Raw genomic sequence first — 22,730 nt, 5'->3', positions numbered from 1 at the left:
TTCTGTGTGTTTTCTAAAGATCAGAAACCTAAAATGAACCACTCTCCCCCTCCTCCTCTGTTACCTGCTCAGCATCAGAGAAGCAATGATAGAGGTCAAAGTCACTAAAGACTCAGAAAACTGGCTCTGCTGTAGAAATGTTTCCTTGATCTTCCCAAGGGCCAGCAAGGCCATTTCCAGCATATTTTCTACCTGCATTGAGAAGGAAATACCATGTGACCTGTGTGGCCTTTGTGGATAATGGTTTTGGAGGGGTTGGAAGGAGGACAAAGACCTGGACAGTGACATATTGAAAGATGACATTCTTTTTTTTTTTTTTTTAAACGTTTATTTATTATTGAGAGACAGAGAGAGACAGAGCATGAGCATGGGAGGGGTAGAGAGATGGGGAGATACAGAATCTGAAGCAGGCTCCAGGCTCTGAGCTGTCAGCACAGAGCCCAACGTGGGGCCCGAACTCACAAACCGTGAGATCATGACCTGAGCCGAAGTTGGATGCTTAACCGACTGAGCCACCCAGGCGCCCCTGAAGATGACATTCTTTGCAAAGGACCCAAAGAAAGTATTTGTAGTATGGCTAAAGACTTGCCATCCTTTGTATCAACTAACAGGGCCATCCAAGAAAATATTTCTTTGTCCCATGATATAAGCTTCTCTAGACCTACTTAAATTTTTTTTTTTTTAATTTATTTTTAGTAATCTCTCCACCCAGCATGGGGCTGGCACTCACGTCCTAGAGATCAAGAGTTGCATGCTCTACCGACTATGCCAGCCAGGCACCCCTGCCTGTGACCTACTTATGAGAGGTTTTCACAAACAGTTTTATTACAATGAAATTCACAATACAAATCACCCAGTTAGAGTATACAAGTCAATGTTTTTTTAGTATATTCATAGTGCAACCATTACCATGATCTAATTTTAGATCATTTTCATCTCCCTAAAATAAACCCAGTACCCAAGTACCCAGCAACCAGCTGTCACTGTCCATTCCCCTGTCCCTATACCTCCCCCCCCCCCCAGCCCTAGACAACCATGAATCTACATTCTGCATCTAGAGATTTGTCTCTTGTGGACATTTCATAAAATAGAATCACAATACGTGGTCTTTTGTGCCTGGCTTCTTTCACTTGGTGTAATGTTTTCAAGGTTCACCCATGTTGTACTGCTTCATTCTCTTTTGTTGCTAATGTAACAAATATAACACATTTTACTTATCTATTCGTTGGATCATGGACATTTGGGTTGTTTCCACTTTTTGGCCGTTTGACTGTTTGAATCATGCTGCTACAAACACGACCGTGCAAGTTTTAGTGTGGACATATGTGAGCCTATTCCAAGGAGTGGGATTGCTAGGCCACATGGGAAGTTCCTTTTTTAACCTTTTGGGCAACTGTCAAACTGTTTCCCAAAGTGGCCGTATCATTTCACAATCGAATAATGTACGAGGGCTTGAATTCGTCTGCCTCCTTGCCAACACTTGTTACTGTCTGTATTTCTGGGTACAAAGTGGCATTTTATTGTGGTGTGATTTGCATTTACATAGACCGATGATGGTGAACATCTCCTCAAATGAATACAGAAATGCAAATCAACACGAAAATGCAAGTTTAATTTACTGAGTGTCTACTATATGCCAAACACCATACTGAGCTCTTGTCACTGGATTATAGCACTAGGGAAGTTTAGCGCACAGATGAGACAGTGAGGAAGACCCAGAGCAGGCCTAACAGTGGTCTCTTCAGTGGTGTCGCTTGGCAGGAGACTCTTTAGAGATCTAGGAAGAGGCCGTGTGATACCTGGATCTGCCAAGATTTAAAAAGTTTCTAAACCGAGTTCGACATCAACATGTACTGTACCTACCTGCTCAATGGCATGCTTAGACCTCTGTGGACTTGCTCCAGCAGCTTCCATCACAGTGTCGAGGGACTCGGAGAGGCAGGCAGTTGGAGGTTTTTGAAACCCAGACTGCTTTGCTCTGAAATGTGCTCTCTGGTGACTTCTCACTCAGGTAAACATGAGGACTGATGACACTAACCTGGGAGATTTTGGAAGCAAACACACAGCCCCGAGCTGTTTCTGACTGTTTTAAATTTACTTCTGTTCTTCTTATAAGGAGTTCAATTTCTTTATGCATTTCAATGCATTTTTAAAAATATTTATTTATTTTGAGAGAGAGAGAGGGGTGGGGATAGGGACAGAGAGAGAGAGTGAGAGAATCCCAAGCAGGCTCTGAGCCATCAGCATGGAGCCCGATGTGGGGCTCCATCTAATGAACCCCGAGATCATGACCTGAGCCGAAATCAAGTGTCACATGCTTAACCCACTGAGACACCCAGGTGCCCCTCAAACGCATTTTTATAAAATGCAATATTACAGGAGTGTGTGGCTGAACATGGAGCCTGCTTTTAGGATTCTTTCTCTCCCTCTGCCCCTCTCCCATCCCTGCACTCTCTCTCTAATAAAAAAAAAAAAAAAAAAAGAAAAAGGAAAAGGGAAAAAAAATTCATAAAAAACCCCAGTATTACAACTTGGCAGCCAAAGAAAATATATTACATCTTACCTATAGGAAGGATTTTTATTTTATGTTATTCTTTTTAAAAATTAAAAAAAAAACTTTTAAATGTTTATTCATTTTTTTGAGAGAGAGACAGAGTGCAAGCAGGGGAGGGGCAGGGAGAGAGAGGGAGACACAGAATCCAAAGCAGGCTCCAGGCTCTGAGCTGTCAGCACAGAGCCTGATGTGGGGTTCAAACTCATAGACCATGAGATCACAACCTGAGACGAGGTCAGAGGCCCAACTAACTGAGCCACCCAGGTGCCCCTAAAAGTTTTTAAAAATATATTTATTTTTGAGAGACAGAACATACAATTGTACACACACACACACACACACACACACAGAGTGGGACAGAAGATCTGAAGCAGGCTCCATGCCCTGACAGCAGAGAGCCCAATGTGGGGCTTGAACTCACAAGCCATGAGATCATGACCTGAGCTGAAGTTGGACGCTTAACCAGGCACCTCTGTATTTCAGGTTATTCTAAGGAACTCACAGAACCCTCCTGGAGTGGTAAGTAGATCAAATACCTAATTAACAAAACTAAGCTAAAAACAGGCAAAGAGCAGTACTGGCTTAAACACCAAGTAAATGATCCTTTGAAACTCAAAAAAGCACTCAAGATAGACTTAAAATAGAGATCAAGAGAAGTTCTGAATGAAACTGAAAACCCCAATTCTCCTTTCTGGAGGCTGTTCTTACGCAAAACAAGTGAGAAGGTTAAGCAAATGGACAGAATATCCACTGCGAGTCCTACTATTTTTGTTTTGAAATGTTATTTTTGTTTTCAAAGTTACATTTACTAAAGACTTCTGCATTTAAAAAAAGAAATAATAAATTTATAAAAAACATGGGCACAAAATATTTGCAACATCTGTAACAAAAGGTCAACATCAACAATAAATAAAGCTCTCTTACAGACAAGTAAGTAAAATGACAACCCATTGTGGGGGAAATGGACAAAGGACATGAAGAAGCCACTGAGAGGAGAAATACACATGGTCAATCAATATATAAGATGACGTTCGGCCTCCTTTGTAATCAGTAAAATGTTCCTTCCTTTTCTTTCTTTTCTTGCCTTTGAAATTAGAAGTGTGGGGCAACAGTTGGTGGGGATATAAAACAGTGTCCTTTAAGAGACAATTTTGTCATCCACTGAAAATTTAAAAGCCCCTCAATTCTATTTCTGGCATTCTATTCCACAGAAACATGTGCGTAAGTACTTAGTGATGTAGGTACATGGAGGCTCGTGGATATGCTATTTGTGAGAGGAGACAAACAAAAAAATGTCCAAATGCACATTAAGAATAATTGGTTCACTTATGTGTACTGACACGAAAAGATATCCATGACACAGCATTAGACAAAAAAAAAAACAAGGGGCTGGGGCTCATGGGTGGCTCAGCTGGGTGAGCCTCCAACTTAGGCTCCAGTCATGATCTTGTGGTTCATGAGTTTGAGACCAGCATTGAGCTCTCTGCTGTCAGTGCAGAGCCTGCTTCAGATCCCCCATCCCCCTCTTTCTACCCCTCTCCTGCTCTCTCTCAAAACTAAATAAACATTAGAAATATTTTTTAAAAGGGGGGAGCTAAAAAATGTGTATACTTTAATGCCATTTTTGTTACAATAACAAACCTGTTTACACATAGAAAAAATCTGGCAGGCTATGTAGAGCAAATTAATAATAATCTGATAATATGGGAATGCAAGCTGGCGCAGCCACTCTGGAAAACAGTATGGACGTTCCTCAAAAAACTAAAAATAGAACTACCCTACGACCCAGCAACTGCACTACTAGGCATTTATCCACGGGATACAGGTGTATCGAAGGGACACATGCAATCCCATGTTTATAGCAGCACTATCCACAATAGCCAAAGTATGGAAAGAGCCCAAATGTCCATCCATGGATGAATAGATAAAGAAGATGTGGTATATATACACACAATGGAGTATTACTCGGCAATCAAAAAGAATGAAATCTTGCCATTTGCAACTATGTGGATGGAACTGGAGGGTATTATGCTAAGTGAAATTAGTCAGAGAAAGACAAAAATCATATGACTTCACTCATGTGAGGACTTTAAGAGACAAAACAGATGAACATAAGGGAAGGGAAACAAAAATAATATAAAAACAGGGAGGGGCACAAAACAGAAGAGACTCATAAATATGGAGAACAAACTGAGGGTTCCTGGAGGGGGTGTGGGAAGGGGGATGGGCTAAATGGGTAAGAGGCACTAAGGAATCTACTCCTGAAATCATTGTTGCACCAAAGGCTAACTAATTTGGATGTAAATTAAAAAAAAAAAAATCTGATAATAGTGATTACATCCTGAGAATGGGATTAGCAAGAAGGATAAAGACAGTGAGGGCTATTGCTTTATAAGTTTATATGCTTTAATTCAGATTTTTAAATAACAAGCATGTATTATTGCCGTAATTAAAAATAAACCAGCCCAAATAAACCAGCACAGATTGTATATATATGCTTATCACAGATATCTGAAAATACAGGACATGGAAAAGAAAAAAATGAAAATTCTCATGAATCTCATTCCCTTAATTTATTTATGTGTAGGGAGTAGAGACAGGCATGAATAATTACTGGGAATAACTTGGCAAATGTGGAGGGAACAAATGTAAACATTGCGGGGGCACTGATGGCCCATGTCTGTTTCGAAGCTGAACTGCTCTATCTCGGGCAAGGAGTGGATCTATTTCTGTCTCCCATTATGTCTAACAAATGTATCAGAAAGACAGTAACTTGATAAATGATCAAAAGAAAATAAACACAGCATATCTGAAAAGGTCATTACTGATCAATTTATCCGCAATCTTCAGACTTAAAGGTAAATATACCCTGACTGAATGTTAAATTGGGTCTCTACAAAATGGTTCACAAGGCTAAATTCTGCACAGGGCACAATCTCTAAATTACGTATTTTCTACTTTATACACGTTTTGTCTGTTTCACTTCCCCCTTTCTCATATCTCGTTTCCTCCCGATCACCCTCTTGCTTACTTGAGCTGACTTAGAAAATTCTGGCATAGGGGCGCCTGGGTGGCGCAGTCGGTTAAGCGTCCGACTTCAGCCAGGTCACGATCTCGCGGTCTGTGAGTTCAAGCCCCGCGTCAGGCATCTGGGCTGATGGCTCGGAGCCTGGAGCCTGTTTCCGATTCTGTGTCTCCCTCTCTCTGCCCCTCCCCCGTTCATGCTCTGTCTCTCTCTGTCCCAAAAATAAATAAAAAAACGTTGGAAAAAAAAAAAAATTCTGGCATAAAGGCCGTCAGTTTCTGGAGCACCTCACAAGCTCTCCGTAGTTTGCTGTGACTTTGCAAACCATGAATCACTTCGTTCAAACTCCCTGCTGGCTCATCTGCGACCTGTTGAGAATGAAGGATTTTGTCAACATTATCTCTAGAAAATGGCTGCACTTTAGTAGTTTCATACCTTGTTTGAATAAGAATTGACCTCCAGTAACATTACAAGCTCAATGAATCACAGGCTCCCCCTAACAGTTACTACTTTCAGAAGCTTTTCTGCAAATGCATAGAATGTTCACCTCTTCCATGCAATAGAGGAAAGAGATACCTAGGTCTTACAATGATAAATACAGGGACAGATGGGTCTGGGAATAAGATCTGTAAGAGAAATTTAAATCTCATGGCCGTGATCAAAAGTGGGGGATACATGGAAATCAAAACAATGAAAACGAACTTTTCTATTCAGAAGTATGCTTTCCTCAGGTTTCCCGCTGGTTCCTGTCTCTCAATTCAAGAGTTCATGTTCAAGAGGGAAGCACAGGTGCTTGAAATTCCACATGGCAGGAGGTGGGAGGCAGAAATTCTGAGAAAACAAACCCAGAACTCTGGACATGGTCTTAAAACTTTTAAGAGGCCACTGCTTTTGAACTGGAAGTCCTGACTGAGATGATCTATTCACACCAACTACTTGACGCAATTTCTAGAGAACAGCCCATTGCAGCTTAATTCAGTCATGTATTCAGTTAAGTCTTTTTTAAAAAAATGTTTAGAGAGTGAGAGCATGAGCAGGGGAGGGGCAGAGAGTAAGAGGGAGACACAGAATCCAAAGCAGGGTCCAGGCTCCAAGCTGTCAGCACAGAGCCCGACATGGGGCTTGAACTCATGAACCATGAGATCATTCATGAACTAAGCCAAAGTCTGCCATTTAACCGACTGAGCCACCCAAGCACCCCTCAATAAGTCATAATTAAGGGCCTACTGGGTGCTGCTAGGCTCAGGAGTCAGAGCGGTTAAAGTCAGTTATGATCTGGCCCTTGTGGGCCATGCAAGTGAATAGGGGTATTCCTAATTCGTAGGGTTTATAGGGGGTTGGAGCAGTTACAGAATGATCTTAGAATTGAGGACCACCCAGTTTTGGTATTATACTTTGAGACCAAGGTGTAAATGAGCAGGAATAAAGGTACGAGTGAGACCCAGCTGCCATGCAACTTCACGTTTTCCAATGAAGGTCAAGGTCTTATCGAATGCCATTCTACTTGCAGCCAGGAAGGATCCCAAGGGCGCCTTATCTGATGTTTTAGAGCAGTGTGAACCTGGGCTGAGCCATGGTGGATCTCACCATTCATTTCACCTTTCTTCATTAGCTCTTAATAAAGCTTTACAGTTGTCCCCATATAAGTTTTGCCCATCTTTCGTTACATTTCCTCTTAGGTACTTGCTATTCTTTTTTTTTTTTTTTTTTAATCTTATTTTCTAACTACTGCTGATGTGTAGAAGTACAATCAGCTTTTGTCTATTGATCTGGTATTCTCTGAATATTTCCAATAATTTATCTGTACGCCCTTTTGGGTATGCTATACTTCAGACTTCTCTTTATTTAAGGGAAACAAAACCCTCTCTGTTGAAGCCACTGTAGATCAGTTTTTCTGCCAGGAGAGCACAATGCTAACCACAACAATAGTGAATGTGTAGTTTCAATTGCCACTGAAAGCAGATCCAGCATAAACAGGATTACCTTTTAGTAAGGAAATGTCAGGTGGCATGTATGTAGGGCTTGTGTTTAAAAAAAAAACAAAAAAGAGAGAGAGAGAAGAAGGATGATTTTCTTCACTCAACATTATCAAAGTGGCTTTGTCTTTTTTTTTTTTTTTTTTTTTTTAAGTTTGTGGGAAAAAAGGGAACTAAAAGAAAAGGAGCACTGAGGTGGTGAGTAGGAATAACAGTCCGGAAGGGTGTGCCATGGCTGGAAAATTGTGGCAGGTGGACAAAGCGTCCCCCCCATCTGAAGCACCAAAAATAATCGTATTGAATAAAAATAAGACATTAAATACTGAAGTGGGTATAAAACCCACTGTGGACTTGTTTAGTGCTTGCTTTTGATCGGGACACGTGCTTATGCATCAGCATAAGGTAGAGTTCTCTACTCTCTTAGGTAGAGTTCTGCTCGGATGTAAGGGGTGAACTAGGCCTGTTCCTCACATGGCTGTTCCTGTAACATCACAAAATAGAATAGGAATGCTTTTACAGTGCCACAAAGGTACCCAGGGTGACCTCAGTTTTCCGTATTTACCTGATCAGATGCCTCCTGAAACGATGTGTTTTTTAAAAAAAATTTTTTTTAACGTTTATTTATTTTTGAGACAGAGCATGAACGGGGGAGGGGCAGAGAGAGAGAGGGAGACACAGAATCGGAAGCAGGCTCCAAGCTCCGAGCCATCAGCCCAGAGCCCGATGCGGGGCTCAAACTCATGGACCGTGAGATCGTGACCTGAGCCAAAGTTGGATGCTTAACCGACTGAGCCACCCAGGTGCCCCCCCTGAAACGATGTTTATAGGCGAGAAGTAAAGGCCTCGGGAGGGAGTCTACTATGGGGCTTGAGGTCATCTCCACCGGAGCTTTCCCAGCCTGTGTTTCAGATGCAGGCCGGCTGCTAGGCACCGAGGTGACAGACAGGACATGCCCCATGACTCTGGGTAGTGAAGGAAAGGGGCTGATGCAACGGCACAGGGTCTTGGACTGAAACGTACGTAAAGGAAAAGGCTGAAGCCAATTTTACCAAATGAAAATGAAGGCAGTGTTTCCAAGACAGCGGGGGCTTTGAGGAACAGTAGCATGACTTGGGTTATAAAGCCTCACTCCTGTGACTGCTGTGTTGAGCACGGACAGGAAAGGGCCGAGGGTAGAAGCAGAGATATGAGCAGGAGGTGGATGCAAAGTGCAGCCGGGAGATGATGGAGGCTTAGACTACAGCGAGATAATCGTGAAGCTGGTCAGAAGTGGTTAGGTTTGGGGCGCCTGGGTGGCGCAGTCGGTTAAGCGTCCGACTTCAGCCAGGTCACGATCTCACGGTCCGTGAGTTCGAGACCCGCGTCAGGCTCCGGGCTGATGGCTCGGAGCCTGGAGCCTGTTTCCGATTCTGTGTCTCCCTCTCTCTCTGCCCCTCCCCCGTTCATGCTCTGTCTCTCTCTGTCCCAAAAATAAATAAAAAACGTTGAAAAAAAAAATTAAAAAAAAAAAAAAAAAAAGAAGTGGTTAGGTTTGGCCATATGGAAGGCCCTGAGAAGTCCTGCAGGCAGCAACATTTGTTTTCTTTCCTTCTGGAAACATTTTAGGCAATGTTGGTTGCTGTGCTGCAGAACACTGCTTGGAAAATACTGACTTAAGGGGCACGTGGGTGGCTCAGTTGGTTAAGTGTCCGACTTTGGCTCAGGTCATGATCTCATGTTTCGTGGGTTCAAGCCCCGCGTCAGGCTCTGTGCTGACAGCCTGGATCCTGCTTCAGATTTTGTGTCTTCCTCTCTCTCAGCCACTCCCCAACTTGTGCATGTGCTCTCTGTCTCTAAAATAAATAAACATAAAAAAAAAAAAATGTTGACTTAAGGGATTTTTACTTCATCCCTGTTCTCTTTTATACTGCTAGAAAAGCTTATTTTTGGCAGTGGGTCAAACAAAAGTAAATCTATATTTAGACATCCACTGAAAGGTTTCTATATAGGACACAAAGGCAAGAAGGTGAAGAAATTTCTGGAATGTGAACTTTTATAGATTATGCAGAGTTTCTACTTTTACTTCCCTTTTCACTCAAATTTTTTTCCTTTTTAAAAAGCAATCTGAATTTTATGACATTGCAATATCCTTTTGTAAGATGTCACAAGTCCTTTTTGGAATGAAGCAGGGAATAAACAACCAGCCAACAAACGGTAATTATAACAACATGAAAGCCAGAGCTAAGCTTTAAAAATGTTGTTGGTAAAGCACCCATTAAACCTGGTTCCTTCCTGCATGTAAGTACTTTCCTTATCAGAAAACTACATCCAGAGAACTCGGGGAGACCGAGCAGTATTCTGGCAGGACAGACCAGGAAAGACAGAGATTGATAACCCCAGGTGTCTACTGTCAAGGGAGGCACTTACAAGATTAGCACCAGCAGTGTGGGGACATGCCATTGCTGGGTGAGCAGCTGCCACAGAAAGAAGCAGGATGAGTCCAAGTAAAAGTGTAGGATAGAAGTATCTCTTTCTATTTTACTTAAGGATGTTTCATTCTTGGTGAACAACAGTATAAATCATTTTATATGGAGACCAAACTGATCATTTCCTACTGTTGATAATTCTGTAGACAAGCTGGAATTCTAGAGCTGAAGCATCACAAATCACTAATGTCTCATCTCTGCTTCTTTTCCAAAGGCTCTCTGTATTAAAACATTAAATCAGAGCAATTGTGAAGTTGCCAGTACACAAATATTACTGCAGAAATATATGATTCATAATTTTAGCAAAAGGAGGAGCTCTATTAATAAATCAGAGCATTTTTCTGATCTTTCCTCCCTCCTTCCCTCACTCTCATTCTTTCTTTCCTTATGGTACTTTTAGATGAGATTGGCCATGTTGAGGGTGGTATGGCTGTAGTCTGATTTTTCTAGAAAATGATCATTTACAACATTTCACCAGATCACCATTATCGCTTTCATTCCCTTTCCACATTTTCCAGCAAGAAAACCGTAATCTGAAGACACTATCAGTGTGTTAACATGGCTATTTGAGGAATGCTTGGGTGGTTCATTTGGTTAAGGCTCAGACTTTGGCTCAGGTCATGATCTCAAGGCTTGTGAGTTTGAGCTCGTCAGGCTCTGTGCTGACAGCCTGGAGCCTGCTCTGGATTTTCTGTCTCTACCCACCCCTCCCCCCACCCGCACCCCCTGCTTTTGCACAGGGATTTATTTATCAAAAATAAATTAACATTAAAAAACCGACATAGCTATTTGCTATTAACTTAAGTTGATCTCTTTCAAGGCATGCGTGTCTAGACCCATTACAATTTATCTGGCTATAGCAAGCCTGCTCTATCTCTTTTTGTAACATTCCCTTTGTTGTTGATGGGACTGGTATATTTAGCAGCAGAATCATTGTAGCCACTACTGCTGGGGGAGGACAGAGTTCTGAGATGTTAACTGCCATGTTTTTCTACCAAGGAATGCAGTATGGAAAGTAGAAGAAAGAAACTGGATTCTGAGGGTGCCTGGTGGCTCAGTTGGGTAAGCACATGACTCTTGGTTTCAGCTCAGGTCAGGCATGATCTCACCATTTATGGGTTTGGGTCCCACATCAGGCTCTGCAGTGACAGCACAAAGCCTACTTGGGATTCACTCTCCCTCTCTCTCTGTACCCCCCCTTTCGCTGTCTCTCAAGATGAATAAACTTTAAAAAAAAATTTAGAAACTGGATTCTGAGGCAAAAGACCTGAGCTCTTGACCTGGTCTACCTTTTACTGTAACTATGAAGCCTTAGACAAATGACAGCCTACTAGCTCTCTCATCTGGAGAATGAGTGTAATAATATCGAACGATGTAAAAATCTAAGCAATGTATTTAAGGTTGAGAAAAATGTCACCTTGGATTAGGGTCATTACTTCAACAGCTCACGGGAACCAGCAACTGATCCTGTGCTTCAAGTGGCGATCTGAAAGGGGTTATGACCACTAGGTGGGTCAACAAGCTGCTGAACCAAGGGTGATCCAGTTTCTTGGTCTATGGACAAACACTGTGCTTGGACAGGCCTTGCCTTAAAAGATAAGGAAAAAACTGGGGCACCTAGGTGGCTCAGTCGGTTGAGTGTCCAACTTCGGCTCAGGTCATGGTCTCGTGATTTGTGAGTTTGAGCCCCACATCAGACACTTGTTGCAGTCCCCAAAGAGCCTGCTTCAGATCCTCTGTCCCCCTGTCTCTGACCCTCCCCTGTTCCCTCTTCCTCTCTCTCTCTCTCCCCCCACCTCAAAAATAAATAAACATTAAAAAAAAAAAAGATAAGGAAAAAAACAACAAAAAGAAGCCCATGAATGTCACTCTGGACCCTGGGAATTGAATCCAGAGGACTTAGAGGAACATATACCTCTGAAAATTATCAACAGCAAAATCCAGAAAAATATTTCACAAAGCTGGTTAACATCCTTAATATAAATAGAAAGTCTTAAAAATAAACCAAGTGAAGCTAACATGCACAAGAATGAGATAAATTAAAGGAGAAATAAATGATACTGGAGGATTTCGAGAGCTAAAATGCTTCAGAAAAGTTAAAATCCACACTGGTAATAGAGAACCGACTTGGAAAAATCAAAACAGTGAGATGGAGGAAAAAAGTGAGGAGTTCGCCCTGAACGCAACAGAGCAAAGCATACAAAACCATTCTTTTCATTTAAAAGAATGACAGGAAAGATATGGAGGACAGAAACGTGCAATTTAGCACATGGATAACTGTTTTTTTGTTTTTGAGATAAAGAGAAAGAGAGTGTGTGTATGTACACATGCAAGCAGGGGAGGGGCAGAGGGAAAGAGACAGAATCTTTTTTTTTTAAGTTTATTTATTTGAGGGGAGGGGGGGAGAGAGAGGGAGAGAAAAAATCCCAAGCAGGCTCTGCAATGTCAATACAGAGTGCACTGTGGGGCTCAAACCCACAAATTGTGAGTTGGAAGTCGGATGCTTTAACCGACTGAGCCACCCAGGCACCCTGAGAGAGAGAATCTTAAGCAGTCTCCATGCTCAGTGTGGAGCCTGATGAGGGGATTGATGCCATGAACCTGGGATCATGACCTGATCCTAAGTCAAGGGTCTGATGCTCAACTAACTGAGCCACCCAGGTGCCCCGATAACTGGTATTTCTTAAGGACAAAATCAGAACTAATGAAACAGAAGTGACAAATAGGTGGCAGAGAATAAAATTTTCACAAGCCAAGAACAATGTGTATATAGAACATCACATTCTAGACAAAATCAGTGAAAAGTGACCTAGATGCATGCTAAGAGAATTTCTGTATTACACAGATTAAGACATTTTACAATCTAAGATGAAAAAAGGCTACCTATTATTTAAAAAAAAAAAAGGCTAACTGTAGTCTTTTACACTATAGCATTAAATGACAAAACACAAGGTAATGATGTGTACAGAGTTTTGAGGGGAAGACTGAGGAAGGAAATGTTACTTATAGTGCAGAGACTATTGCTTATTCCACCACCATGCCTTCCTTCCAGGGAAACATAGTAGCTCCACTAAGGACTACATTTCCCAGCCTTCCTTGCTTGCAGCAGTATGGCCATGTGATCAGGTTCCGGCCAATGGGATATAAGAAGTAATTGGTGCAATTTCTAGACTGTGCCCTTAAAGAAAATGATCAGGCTTCCCACTTTCCCTTCTCCCCTTCCCACTTGATAGAATGTGAACATGAGGCAGGAGCTAACACAGCTTTTATAGACCACGATATTCAATTACAAGTTGACAGCAGAACAAGGCAGAAAGAGCTTGGGCCCTATAAACTGTGGTGCCATCATATCAGCCCTGGACTGCTTACTTACACTGCTATGTAAGTGAAGAGAGAAATCAACTTCCACTTTGTTCAAGCTACCATTTTGACTTCTGTTAGAGCACCTGACCCTGTTTTAACTTGTAAACCCTGCTAAAATATGGCTTATTGGGAAGGGACAAGAAAAGACTTTTTGACTATTCATGAGTTCCCAAAATATTTCCACCAGTGGATCTTGTGAAAACAACTAGAATAGAGATGATACAAAATTAAGATTTCAAGATGGATAAAGTTATGGTATAAAATGATTGGACATAAACATCTCCAGTTAAAATTGATATAAGTTCTAAATTGTTAGAAACCTTGCTTTGCTAAAAGTTTTTAAAAAGTATTCTTGGGATGGGGCACCTGGGTGGCTTAGTTGGTTAAGTGTTTTACTTTGGCTCAGGTCGTGATCTCGTGGTTCGTGGGTTCAAGGCCCGAGTCAGACTCTGTGCTGACAGCTCTAAGCCTGGAGCCTGCTTCAGGTTCTGTGTCTCCCTCTCTCTGTGCCCCTCCCTCACTCACGCTCTGTCTCTCTCTCTCTCTCAAAAGTAAATAAACATTAAAAAAAAATTTTTTTTAAAGGTATTCTTGGGGTGTCTGTCTGGCTCAGTCGCTAGAACATGTGACTCTTGATCTTGTGGTTGTAAGTTGCAGCCCTACATTGGGTGTAGAGACTACTTAAAAAAATATTCTTTAAAAATTTTTTTTAATACATATATATATATACATATACATATATATATATGTATATGTATATATATATATATATATATATATATATATATATATATATATATATATTTTTTTTTTTTTCCTTTGAGAGAGAGACACACAGGGTGTGAATCAGGGAGGGGCAGAGACAGGGAGGCACAGAAACTGAAGCAGGCTCCAGGCTCTGAGCTGTCTGCGCAGGGGCAGACATGGGGCTGGAATCCACCAATTGTGAGATCATGACCTGAGCTAAAGTCGAATGCTTAGCCGACTGAGCCATCCAGGAGCCCCAAAAAGATATTCTTAAATCATATAATATAGATTTTAAAAACCCAATGTAACAATAACCTGAATAAAACCTACAGACTATACTAACAAAATCTAGGAATAGAGAGTGGGGAAGAAAAACTAACATGTGCTATATTCCTTTAACCACATGAGGGGGCTTCTAAAGAGACTTTCATTCCTGAGCCCAGCAATTAGGCAAACACAGGTGAAGGAATGTGTTTTCAAAAAGAACAACTCCTTGAAGGTAAACAATTAAAATGAGAGTCCTGAAGAACAAAAGTCCAACAAAGACAGAAGAAAATAGCAAGGAAGCATTAGAACCAGAAAGCACATAAGAAATGACAGATTATTAAAATAAACTTAAATGTGATAAACTGTACTATAAAAATATTTTCAGAGTCAAATAATTAGACTCATTTACATGAAATTTAATAGGAACACAGTAAAAAAAAAAAAAAGTGACACAAAAATTTCAAAGGACCCTGAGAGGCATCTGGCTGGCTCAGTCGGTAGAGCATGTGACTCTTGATCTCAGGGTTGTGAGTTTGAGCCCATGTTGGGTGAGGGAAGGAATAGAGTAGAAAGGACAGAGATGGAATTTAGTTTTTTCCTGGTTTCATAATTTTGACATTGAAACTCTATTAGTGTTTTCCATAATTAGAAAAAAAAATTGTTTCCTAAAAATAAGGAAAAAGAGCAAGAGAGGAACTGGATATAGCAAGTTTAGATAATTTTTAGGGGAATTTTGCTCAAGATCAGGAAAGAAGTGGGGCAGTAATTCATGAGGCAGTGTGAATTGGTGCTTTGTCTTAAGACAGAAAAAACAGCAGCCAGCACAGTGTCCTTGATCTGAGCCAGCGTGCAGCTAGAGGGATTCACTGTGGGTAGGAGTACGGGGAACTTGCAGGAACAGGACAGAAGACAAGCATCTGTGGGTGCAGATGCTTGCTGCTCAGTGGACACATTTGGTGGCAGGCGTCTGTGGAGAGGATTCTTAATTGCTTCTATTTTATTTTCGAAACAGAAATCAAGGTGATGACCTGACCTGAGAATGAGGATCAGGGACTTCCTAGTCATTGGAGGTAGAGGAGGAAGTGAGAAGTAGTCCTCTCAGAGTAGAAGCACAAATAACCCCCGGGATACAGTGTGATTGCCAGGCTCATGATCCGAATTTCAGTTGACATATAGTCAGTGAGGTTGTGTGGTTTTGCCAAGCCATGTTGGGCAGCGTGTGTGAGAAACAGGAAGTGTACACGATGAGGCACATTCAAGAATATTATTGCTCACCTACTGAGTTCCTATCTCTCTATCAATAGGAATTATAAAACACAAGGAGAATATTGTGCTTACAATGTAATTCTTTTTTCTTCCAGTTTATTTATTTTGAAGGCGGGGAGGTCAGAGAGAGCGAAAGAGAGAGAATCCCAAGCAGGCTCTACACTGTCAGTGTGTAGCCCAATGCAGGGCTTGAATTCACAAATTGGGAGATCATGACATGAGCTGAAATCAAGAGTAAGCCGCTTAACTGACTGAGCCACCCAGGAGCCCCTAGAATGTAATTTCATAAAGTGAACTTAATTCTATCTTCTTAGTGTTGACCCACTTGGTGGACCTCATTTTGGGACATTGGATAGTATAAGGTGATGTGACTATTCCAGAGCACAAGATCCCCTTGAGAATTCCTATGTTATTGTTCTTAAAAAACAAAATCTTTGTGTCGTCTTGATTATCATATATGTGCTAGTAACAACTATTTTATAGACTTAAAGCTAGAGCTATATACTATAAATTACCTTTTCCATTGGCTTCCAAATAGATGCCTTTTCAGCCCAAGATGAAAGAAATGGAAATAGTTCTCGTTTATGCTGGAGACCCAAGAAGACAAGAGGAAAAGTCACAATACCAAGAAAAAAAATGACTTCAGGTAATGTGTAGTGAAATCAATTCGTGCCTGAAAGGATATACAAGATTAATTAATACTGAAATATGTCATCATAACATGTACCCAATTAATATTTGTTGCTTTGTGTTTTGTCTCATCTTTTTTTAAATGTCTTTTTAAAATTATTATTAGAGCACGAGTGGAGGAGGGGGCAGAGGGAGAGAGAATCCTAAGCAGGCTCCATACTCAGCACAGAGCCCAGTGTGGGGCTCGACCCCCATGATCCTGGGACCATGACCTGAGCCAAAATCAAGAGTCAGATGTTCAACCAACTATGCCACCCAGGTGCCCCCCCTTCTTTTATTTTTTATTTTTTTAATTAGAACATGAGCAGGGGAGAGGGGCAAAGGGAAAAAGAGAAAATTGTCTGCTCTTATTATTGCAATCTTTGCCCTAATTTTATATATACTTATTTTCTTGATAGGCCTTTGGCCATCTTCTTTTTCACATGTGCCCAAATAAAGGACAATGTATTCTCCCACATTTTTCCATCTAAAAAGAGTCTTCTTAAAGTCCTTGCAGGGGCACCTGGGTGGCTCAGTTGGTTAAGCCTCTGACTTCAGCTCAGGTCATGATCTTGCGGTTCCTGTGAGCTTACAGCTCACAGCCTGGAGCCTGCCTTGAATTCTGGGTCTCCCTCTCTGGCCCTCCCCTGCTCGTGCTCTATCTCGCTCTCTTTCAAAATAATAAATATAAAAAAAAATTTAAAAATAAAAAAGTAAAGTCTTTGCAGAGTCTTTCAAACGAAGGAAGTGTTCTTTCTCATATTTTTTAATTTTGAAAATAAATACTATTTGGGAAAGATGCATTAGCCTGAAATGACCTCAGTCAATACCAGTCTGGAATGATTATATAGAGAACACCTGACCAAAAGGCTGGAAAAGAGACAACTCAAAGTGCATCTAGTGTTTAGTCTTAGGGGTATGACCCCCAACTTCAAGTTTTAGATGTCTTTGTCAACAAGCCCTCTAAGTATCCCTTAAAAGAGCAATTTAGAAATTGTCATTGTAGAGACATGAATATTTATCTAAAGAACAAATGTAAAAATCAGCTTTTCCAAATGATTTTGTTTTTCGGTGTTTGGTATGGGGTTTTTTTGTTTTTTTAGTTTTTTAAATTTTTATTTATTTTGAGAGAGACAGAGAGTGTGAACAGGGGAGGGAGAGAGAATACCAAGCAGGCCCCACACTGTCAGTGCAGAGCACAACACAGGGCTCGAACTCACAAACTGTGAGACCATGACCTGAGCCAAAGTCAGATGCTTAACCAACTGAGCCACCCAGTGACCCCCAATTGCTTTTGTAAATGGGTACTTGTGAGTTGGGGAAGAAGTGTTTTGTGATGGCATTAGATGAAAGTAAAGATGGTGTACTTTGGAAACTTAAATCCTTACCGAAATCACCCTGATGGTAATTAAAGCATTGAGGCTGAAGACGCATTTGAAAAGTTTCAATAAAGCTATGTCATAAAATGCGAGTTTTGAGAGAGCAGTGCTCCTAAATTAATATACTACTTTATATAACATCTGATTTTAAATATCCCTTTGTAGAGGGGCGCCTGGCTGGCTCAGCTGGAAGAGCACATGACTCTGGATCTTAGGGTCATGAGTTCAAGCCCTAGGTTAGGTGCAGAAATATTTTTATAAAATAAATATGCCTTTGTAGAACAAGTTACTAAGTTAATAAATGAGACATTTGACTGTTTCACCTATATCCTTAGATATGATATAGTCAAGTTTACCCCAAAATAATTGTCTTTAAATCTTCTCATTGAAGAAGGAGATTTGCCTTATCTGGAGTTGCCTTATGTTTATGTATGTCAGGTCCTTTGAAAATTTTTTTTCTTTAAATTTTTAAGTAGTCTCTACCTTATAAGTAATCATTTTCATTAGTTTTTGTTTGCTTTTCCATTATGTTTATACATATGTGTGTGTTGGTATATACACATATATATTCAAGTTACCCTCTTTCTTAAAGTTAGCAATACATTACACATTTTCTGCAGGGTTTTTTCCACAAAAACAAAAACGAAACAACAAAAAAACCAGAAGTAACCCCACTGCAGTACATAGAGATATGCCTCATTTCTTTTTACAACCAGGACCCCCCCTAGATGGGTATATGGATTATTTCTATTTTTTTGCTATTACAAAGAGAGCCACAATGAATAGCCTCGTGTGTGTACCTTTTTATAGTTTTGCCAGTGTAACTTTGGGATAGATTCCCAGCAGGTGGAAGGCTCAGTCAAGGGGTAGATGTCAATGTTATTTTACTAGAGATTGCCAAATACCTCTCCCTAGAAACCATCTTACTGCATTTCCATTAGCAATGTACGAAAGTACCTACTTTCCTAGAGTCTTGCCAACAGAATATGTTGTTAAGTTTGTGGATTCATGCCCAACTGATAGGTGGGAAATGGTATCTCAGTTTTAATTTGCATTTCTCTATTTTTTGAATGTTAAGGAACAAATTTATAAATACTTTTCCCACCAACATATTATTTTGGAAGAGGCACTCCTTAAGTTCACAATAAAATGTATAAACACTAATGCAACAGTAGTGACTTCTGAATACTTCTAAGCAATTACATGTGTCAATACTTTAGTTTTAAAGGTAATTAGCAGGGGCACCTGGGTGGCTCAGTAGGATAAGTACCCCCTGCTCTTGATTTTGGTTCAGATCATGATCTTGCCATTTTCTGAGTTTAAGCCCTGTGTTGGCCTCTGCATTCTCTGGGAGCCTGCTTTGCATCTCTCTCTCCCTTTCTCTCTGTCCCTCCCCCACTCGTGCTCTCTCTCAAAATAAATAAGTAAACTTAAAAAAAATACAAAGGTTGGGGCGCCTGGGTGGCTCAGTTGTTTAAATATCCGACTTCAGAGGCGCCTGGGTGGCGCAGTCGGTTAAGCGTCCGACTTCAGCCAGGTCACGATCTCGCGGTCTGTGAGTTTGAGCCCCGCGTCAGGCTCTGGGCTGATGGCTCGGAGCCTGGAGCCTGTTTCCGATTCTGTGTCTCCCTCTCTCTCTGCCCCTCCCCCGTTCATGCTCTGTCTCTCTCTGTCCCAAAAATAAATAAAAAACGTTGAAAAAAAAAATTAAAAAAAAAAAAATATCCGACTTCAGCTCAGGTCATGATTTCGCTGTCTGTGAGTTCGAGCCCCGCACCAGGCTGTGCGCTGACAGCTCAGAGCCCGGAGCCTGCTTCAGATTCTGTGTCTCCCTCTCTCTGCCCTTCCCCCACTCACGGTCTGTCTGTCTCTCTCTCTCTCAAAAATAAATAAACATTAAAATATATATATGTGTGTATATATATATATATATATATATATATAAAAGTAATTAGCAATATTGGATCTCCAATGACCTTTGACATGAATGTGATGCCATCTAGAAGCAGAAAACACACTTTGCCTAAAAAACAGAAGTTTCACAATGTTGGCAGTAAGAACTATAATATTCTGCCAGGCACTATTCTAATACTTTACTTGTATAATTTTACTGGTCCTCATAACAATCCTTTGAAGGACTTGCCAGGTGCCACAACAGGAAAGTTCCAGAATCATGACATGAACTCAGAGGTCTGACATGAGAGCCTGAGCTCCTAACTGCAGAGACTTATTTAATATGATTATGGGAAAGCAGGCTCCGAATTTGCAGTGCTGGCTTAGATAATTGAATATAATTCTTTAAAAAAAAATTTTTTTTTTTGGTTATTTTTCTTTCAACATTTTATCTTTAAGTAATTTCTACACCCAACATGGGGCTTGAACTCACAACCCCAAATCCAGAGTCTCATGCTCCACCAACTCAGCCAGGATGCCCCTAGAATTTTTTTTTTTTTTTTAATTTAAGTAGGCTTCATGCGCAGCGTGGCACCCAACATGGGGCTTGAACTCAAGACTGATGCTTAACTGACTGAGCCATTCAGGCGCCCCACCCCTAGAATTCTTTTTGCCCCAGATTATCCTCTGTACAAACATTCTCTATTTCACAACAGTAATATCTTGCAAGTACACGAGTGATAAATATCAGGAAATGCATTTCACTCCGAAATGAAGAGTAAGTGAAAATGTCTAAAAACTCAAATCTTGGAGAGTGAAAAATGGACGGAAAAATTGTCATCATTTAGGCTATGTTAAGGGTTGCTTTTCCTATCGTGGAGATGGGCTGGGCCAAACAGCCTGCTGTGAAGATGGAGAACAGTTCACAATCACTCCCATCTGTGACAGTGAAACACAGGACCACTTGATTTACGCAGAGACCAGCCTCACAACCTTGCCCTTGCCAAAAACAGCATGCTATCACAGCAAAATCAGACAAGCATATCACAGGGAGCTTGAAAGGGTGGAGAATGAGAGGCTGGAAACCAAAAATTTATCAACTTGAAATACTGGGTCCTTTCAATACCCAGTATTTGAGGACGGTGATCTTTTATTTTTCTCGTAATAGATAAACATTGCAATGTATTCTGTTTTATGAAACACCCAAAGATGCTTCATATTTTAATAAGAATGTATTTGCATTTTTTAAAGTGGAATAAAATTTTTACTCAGATTCGGAGGCATAGTAAGGTCTCCAAGAATTCACAGACTTAAGACTGAACGCTGTATGTAACACCGTGAAAAATGCTGATTCAAAGAAAAACCACACACTCACATTCACACACACAATTTTCATGGCCTACTCCTGAGAAAAACCTATAGACAACAGCCTCCTCACCCTTCACCCTCACATCTTCCTACACCATACTCTATTTTCCTCCTTTAGCTTTTCTCGTCTTCCTTCCGAAGCCCAAGCACTGAATGGATTCAGGGTACCTGAGGAAAAGGGAGTTTACTCATACACTTTCTCCCACACTCCACCCAAGTCAAGAAATGAAGGCAACATCAGGCACAACTCTACCTACCAGAGTAGGCTGCATGTGAAAGTCATTCCAGATGAACAGTTACTTACTGTAATCAGTATCATGAAAATCAATATCTAATCAGTATCATCAAAATCCCTATATCCATCCTATGGACTATCACTCACAGACTCTGTGACATGAAACCTTCTAGAGCACTCCAACCTTCTTTTTGTTTAACCACACCCTTAAGTAAACCTCAGGGCATAATGTCCTTTTTCTGCCCCTGAGACAGGACTAGGACACACACGCATCCTTTTTATTTTTTTAATATGTACTTATTTTTGAGAACGAAAGAAAGAGAGCACAAGTGAGGGAGGGACAGAGAGAGGGAGAGAGAGAGAATGCCAAGCGGTGTGTGGCCTGACACTGGGCTTGAACTCATGAACTGTGAGATCACCACCTGAGCTGAAATCAAGAGTTGGACGCTTAACCGACTAAGCCACTCAGGTGCCCTGAAAACACACCTATTCTTAAACATTCTCCTCTTGGCTGGTTCCCCCTTAATAAACCATTTCTTGTCAAGCTGGACTTGTCAGCCTTTTTCTTTAGTTTTTCTTTCAGTCCTCAGATGTCACTTTGCATATACCTTTCATGGAACAGACTCCTTAACCAACATACTGTAGCTTTCCAGAAATTATGCCTTTGGCTGCATGTGGCTTCATCACTTACCAGCCTGGCAACTGAAAGAATGCCCCAGTGAGCCCAAGTGCACTGTTGATGAGATCCAGTTGGAGTTTCTGGACATGTAAGTGCATCTGGTGGGCTTTGTGACTCTGCTGGCCGCGACATCTGTTGAAGGAGGACCAGACACAGATCCTCATACTCCAAAGTCAACCTTTTTAAAAATTAAATATGAAAACCAAATTTTACTAGCTTCCAATAGGTGAAACTTTAGGATTTCTCCCTGATACTATGTATTGTTGGGGTCCGGGAGCCAACAGTCAAGAAATAATTCTTGAGACAACTTTGGTGCCAAAAAGGTGATTTTATTAAAGCATGGGGACAGGACCCACAGGCAGAAAGAGCTGCTGGGGTATTGTGAGGAGTGACTCACTACATACCGATAATATATAATATATTATACATGATATAATGAGGAGTGACTGACTTTATCTACCTCCCTACCTACCTACCGGAAGGGGGTTAGGGATAGAATAAGTCTCCAAGCAATCAAGACCTTAGTCATGAGACCCTTCAGATGTGTATCAGTGGGCCATATGCTTGCAAGATGATTGTTAACATGTATCTTGGGTTGGGGGTAGAGATAAAGGAAGTTTCCAAAGGGATTTTTATATGTTAAAGACTTACAGGATCCTGGAGGTTAAGCTAAGTTTGCCTTTTGCCTCTAGCAAAGTACTAACATTGAAGCAGTTAAGGAAGACACTGAAGCAGTTCCTCCTGGAAGAAGGTCACTCAGCCTGTCTCAAGTGCAGTACTTGTCACTGGGCTGCAAGTTTTATAAAGAAGTTTAATATTTTCTATATTTCTTTTGCCTTTGTTC

General features: G+C 41.0%; 1 protein-coding gene across 1 annotated transcript in view; it reads right to left on the bottom strand.

The window, feature by feature from the left end:
• The window catches only part of PKD1L3 (polycystin 1 like 3, transient receptor potential channel interacting), an 81,576-nt gene that overhangs the window by 55,934 nt on the left and 2,912 nt on the right, over positions 1-22,730 (bottom strand). Inside the window, 3 exon segments of the mRNA XM_049622977.1 lie at positions 65-192; positions 5,831-6,044; positions 21,899-22,018. Of these exon segments, the coding sequence (XP_049478934.1) occupies positions 65-192; positions 5,831-6,044; positions 21,899-22,018 (462 nt within the window).

Source organism: Panthera uncia, assembly GCF_023721935.1.
Source record: "Panthera uncia isolate 11264 chromosome E2 unlocalized genomic scaffold, Puncia_PCG_1.0 HiC_scaffold_20, whole genome shotgun sequence".
Lineage (NCBI taxonomy): Eukaryota > Metazoa > Chordata > Mammalia > Carnivora > Felidae > Panthera > Panthera uncia.
This window is presented reverse-complemented; position numbering and strand designations above follow the sequence as displayed.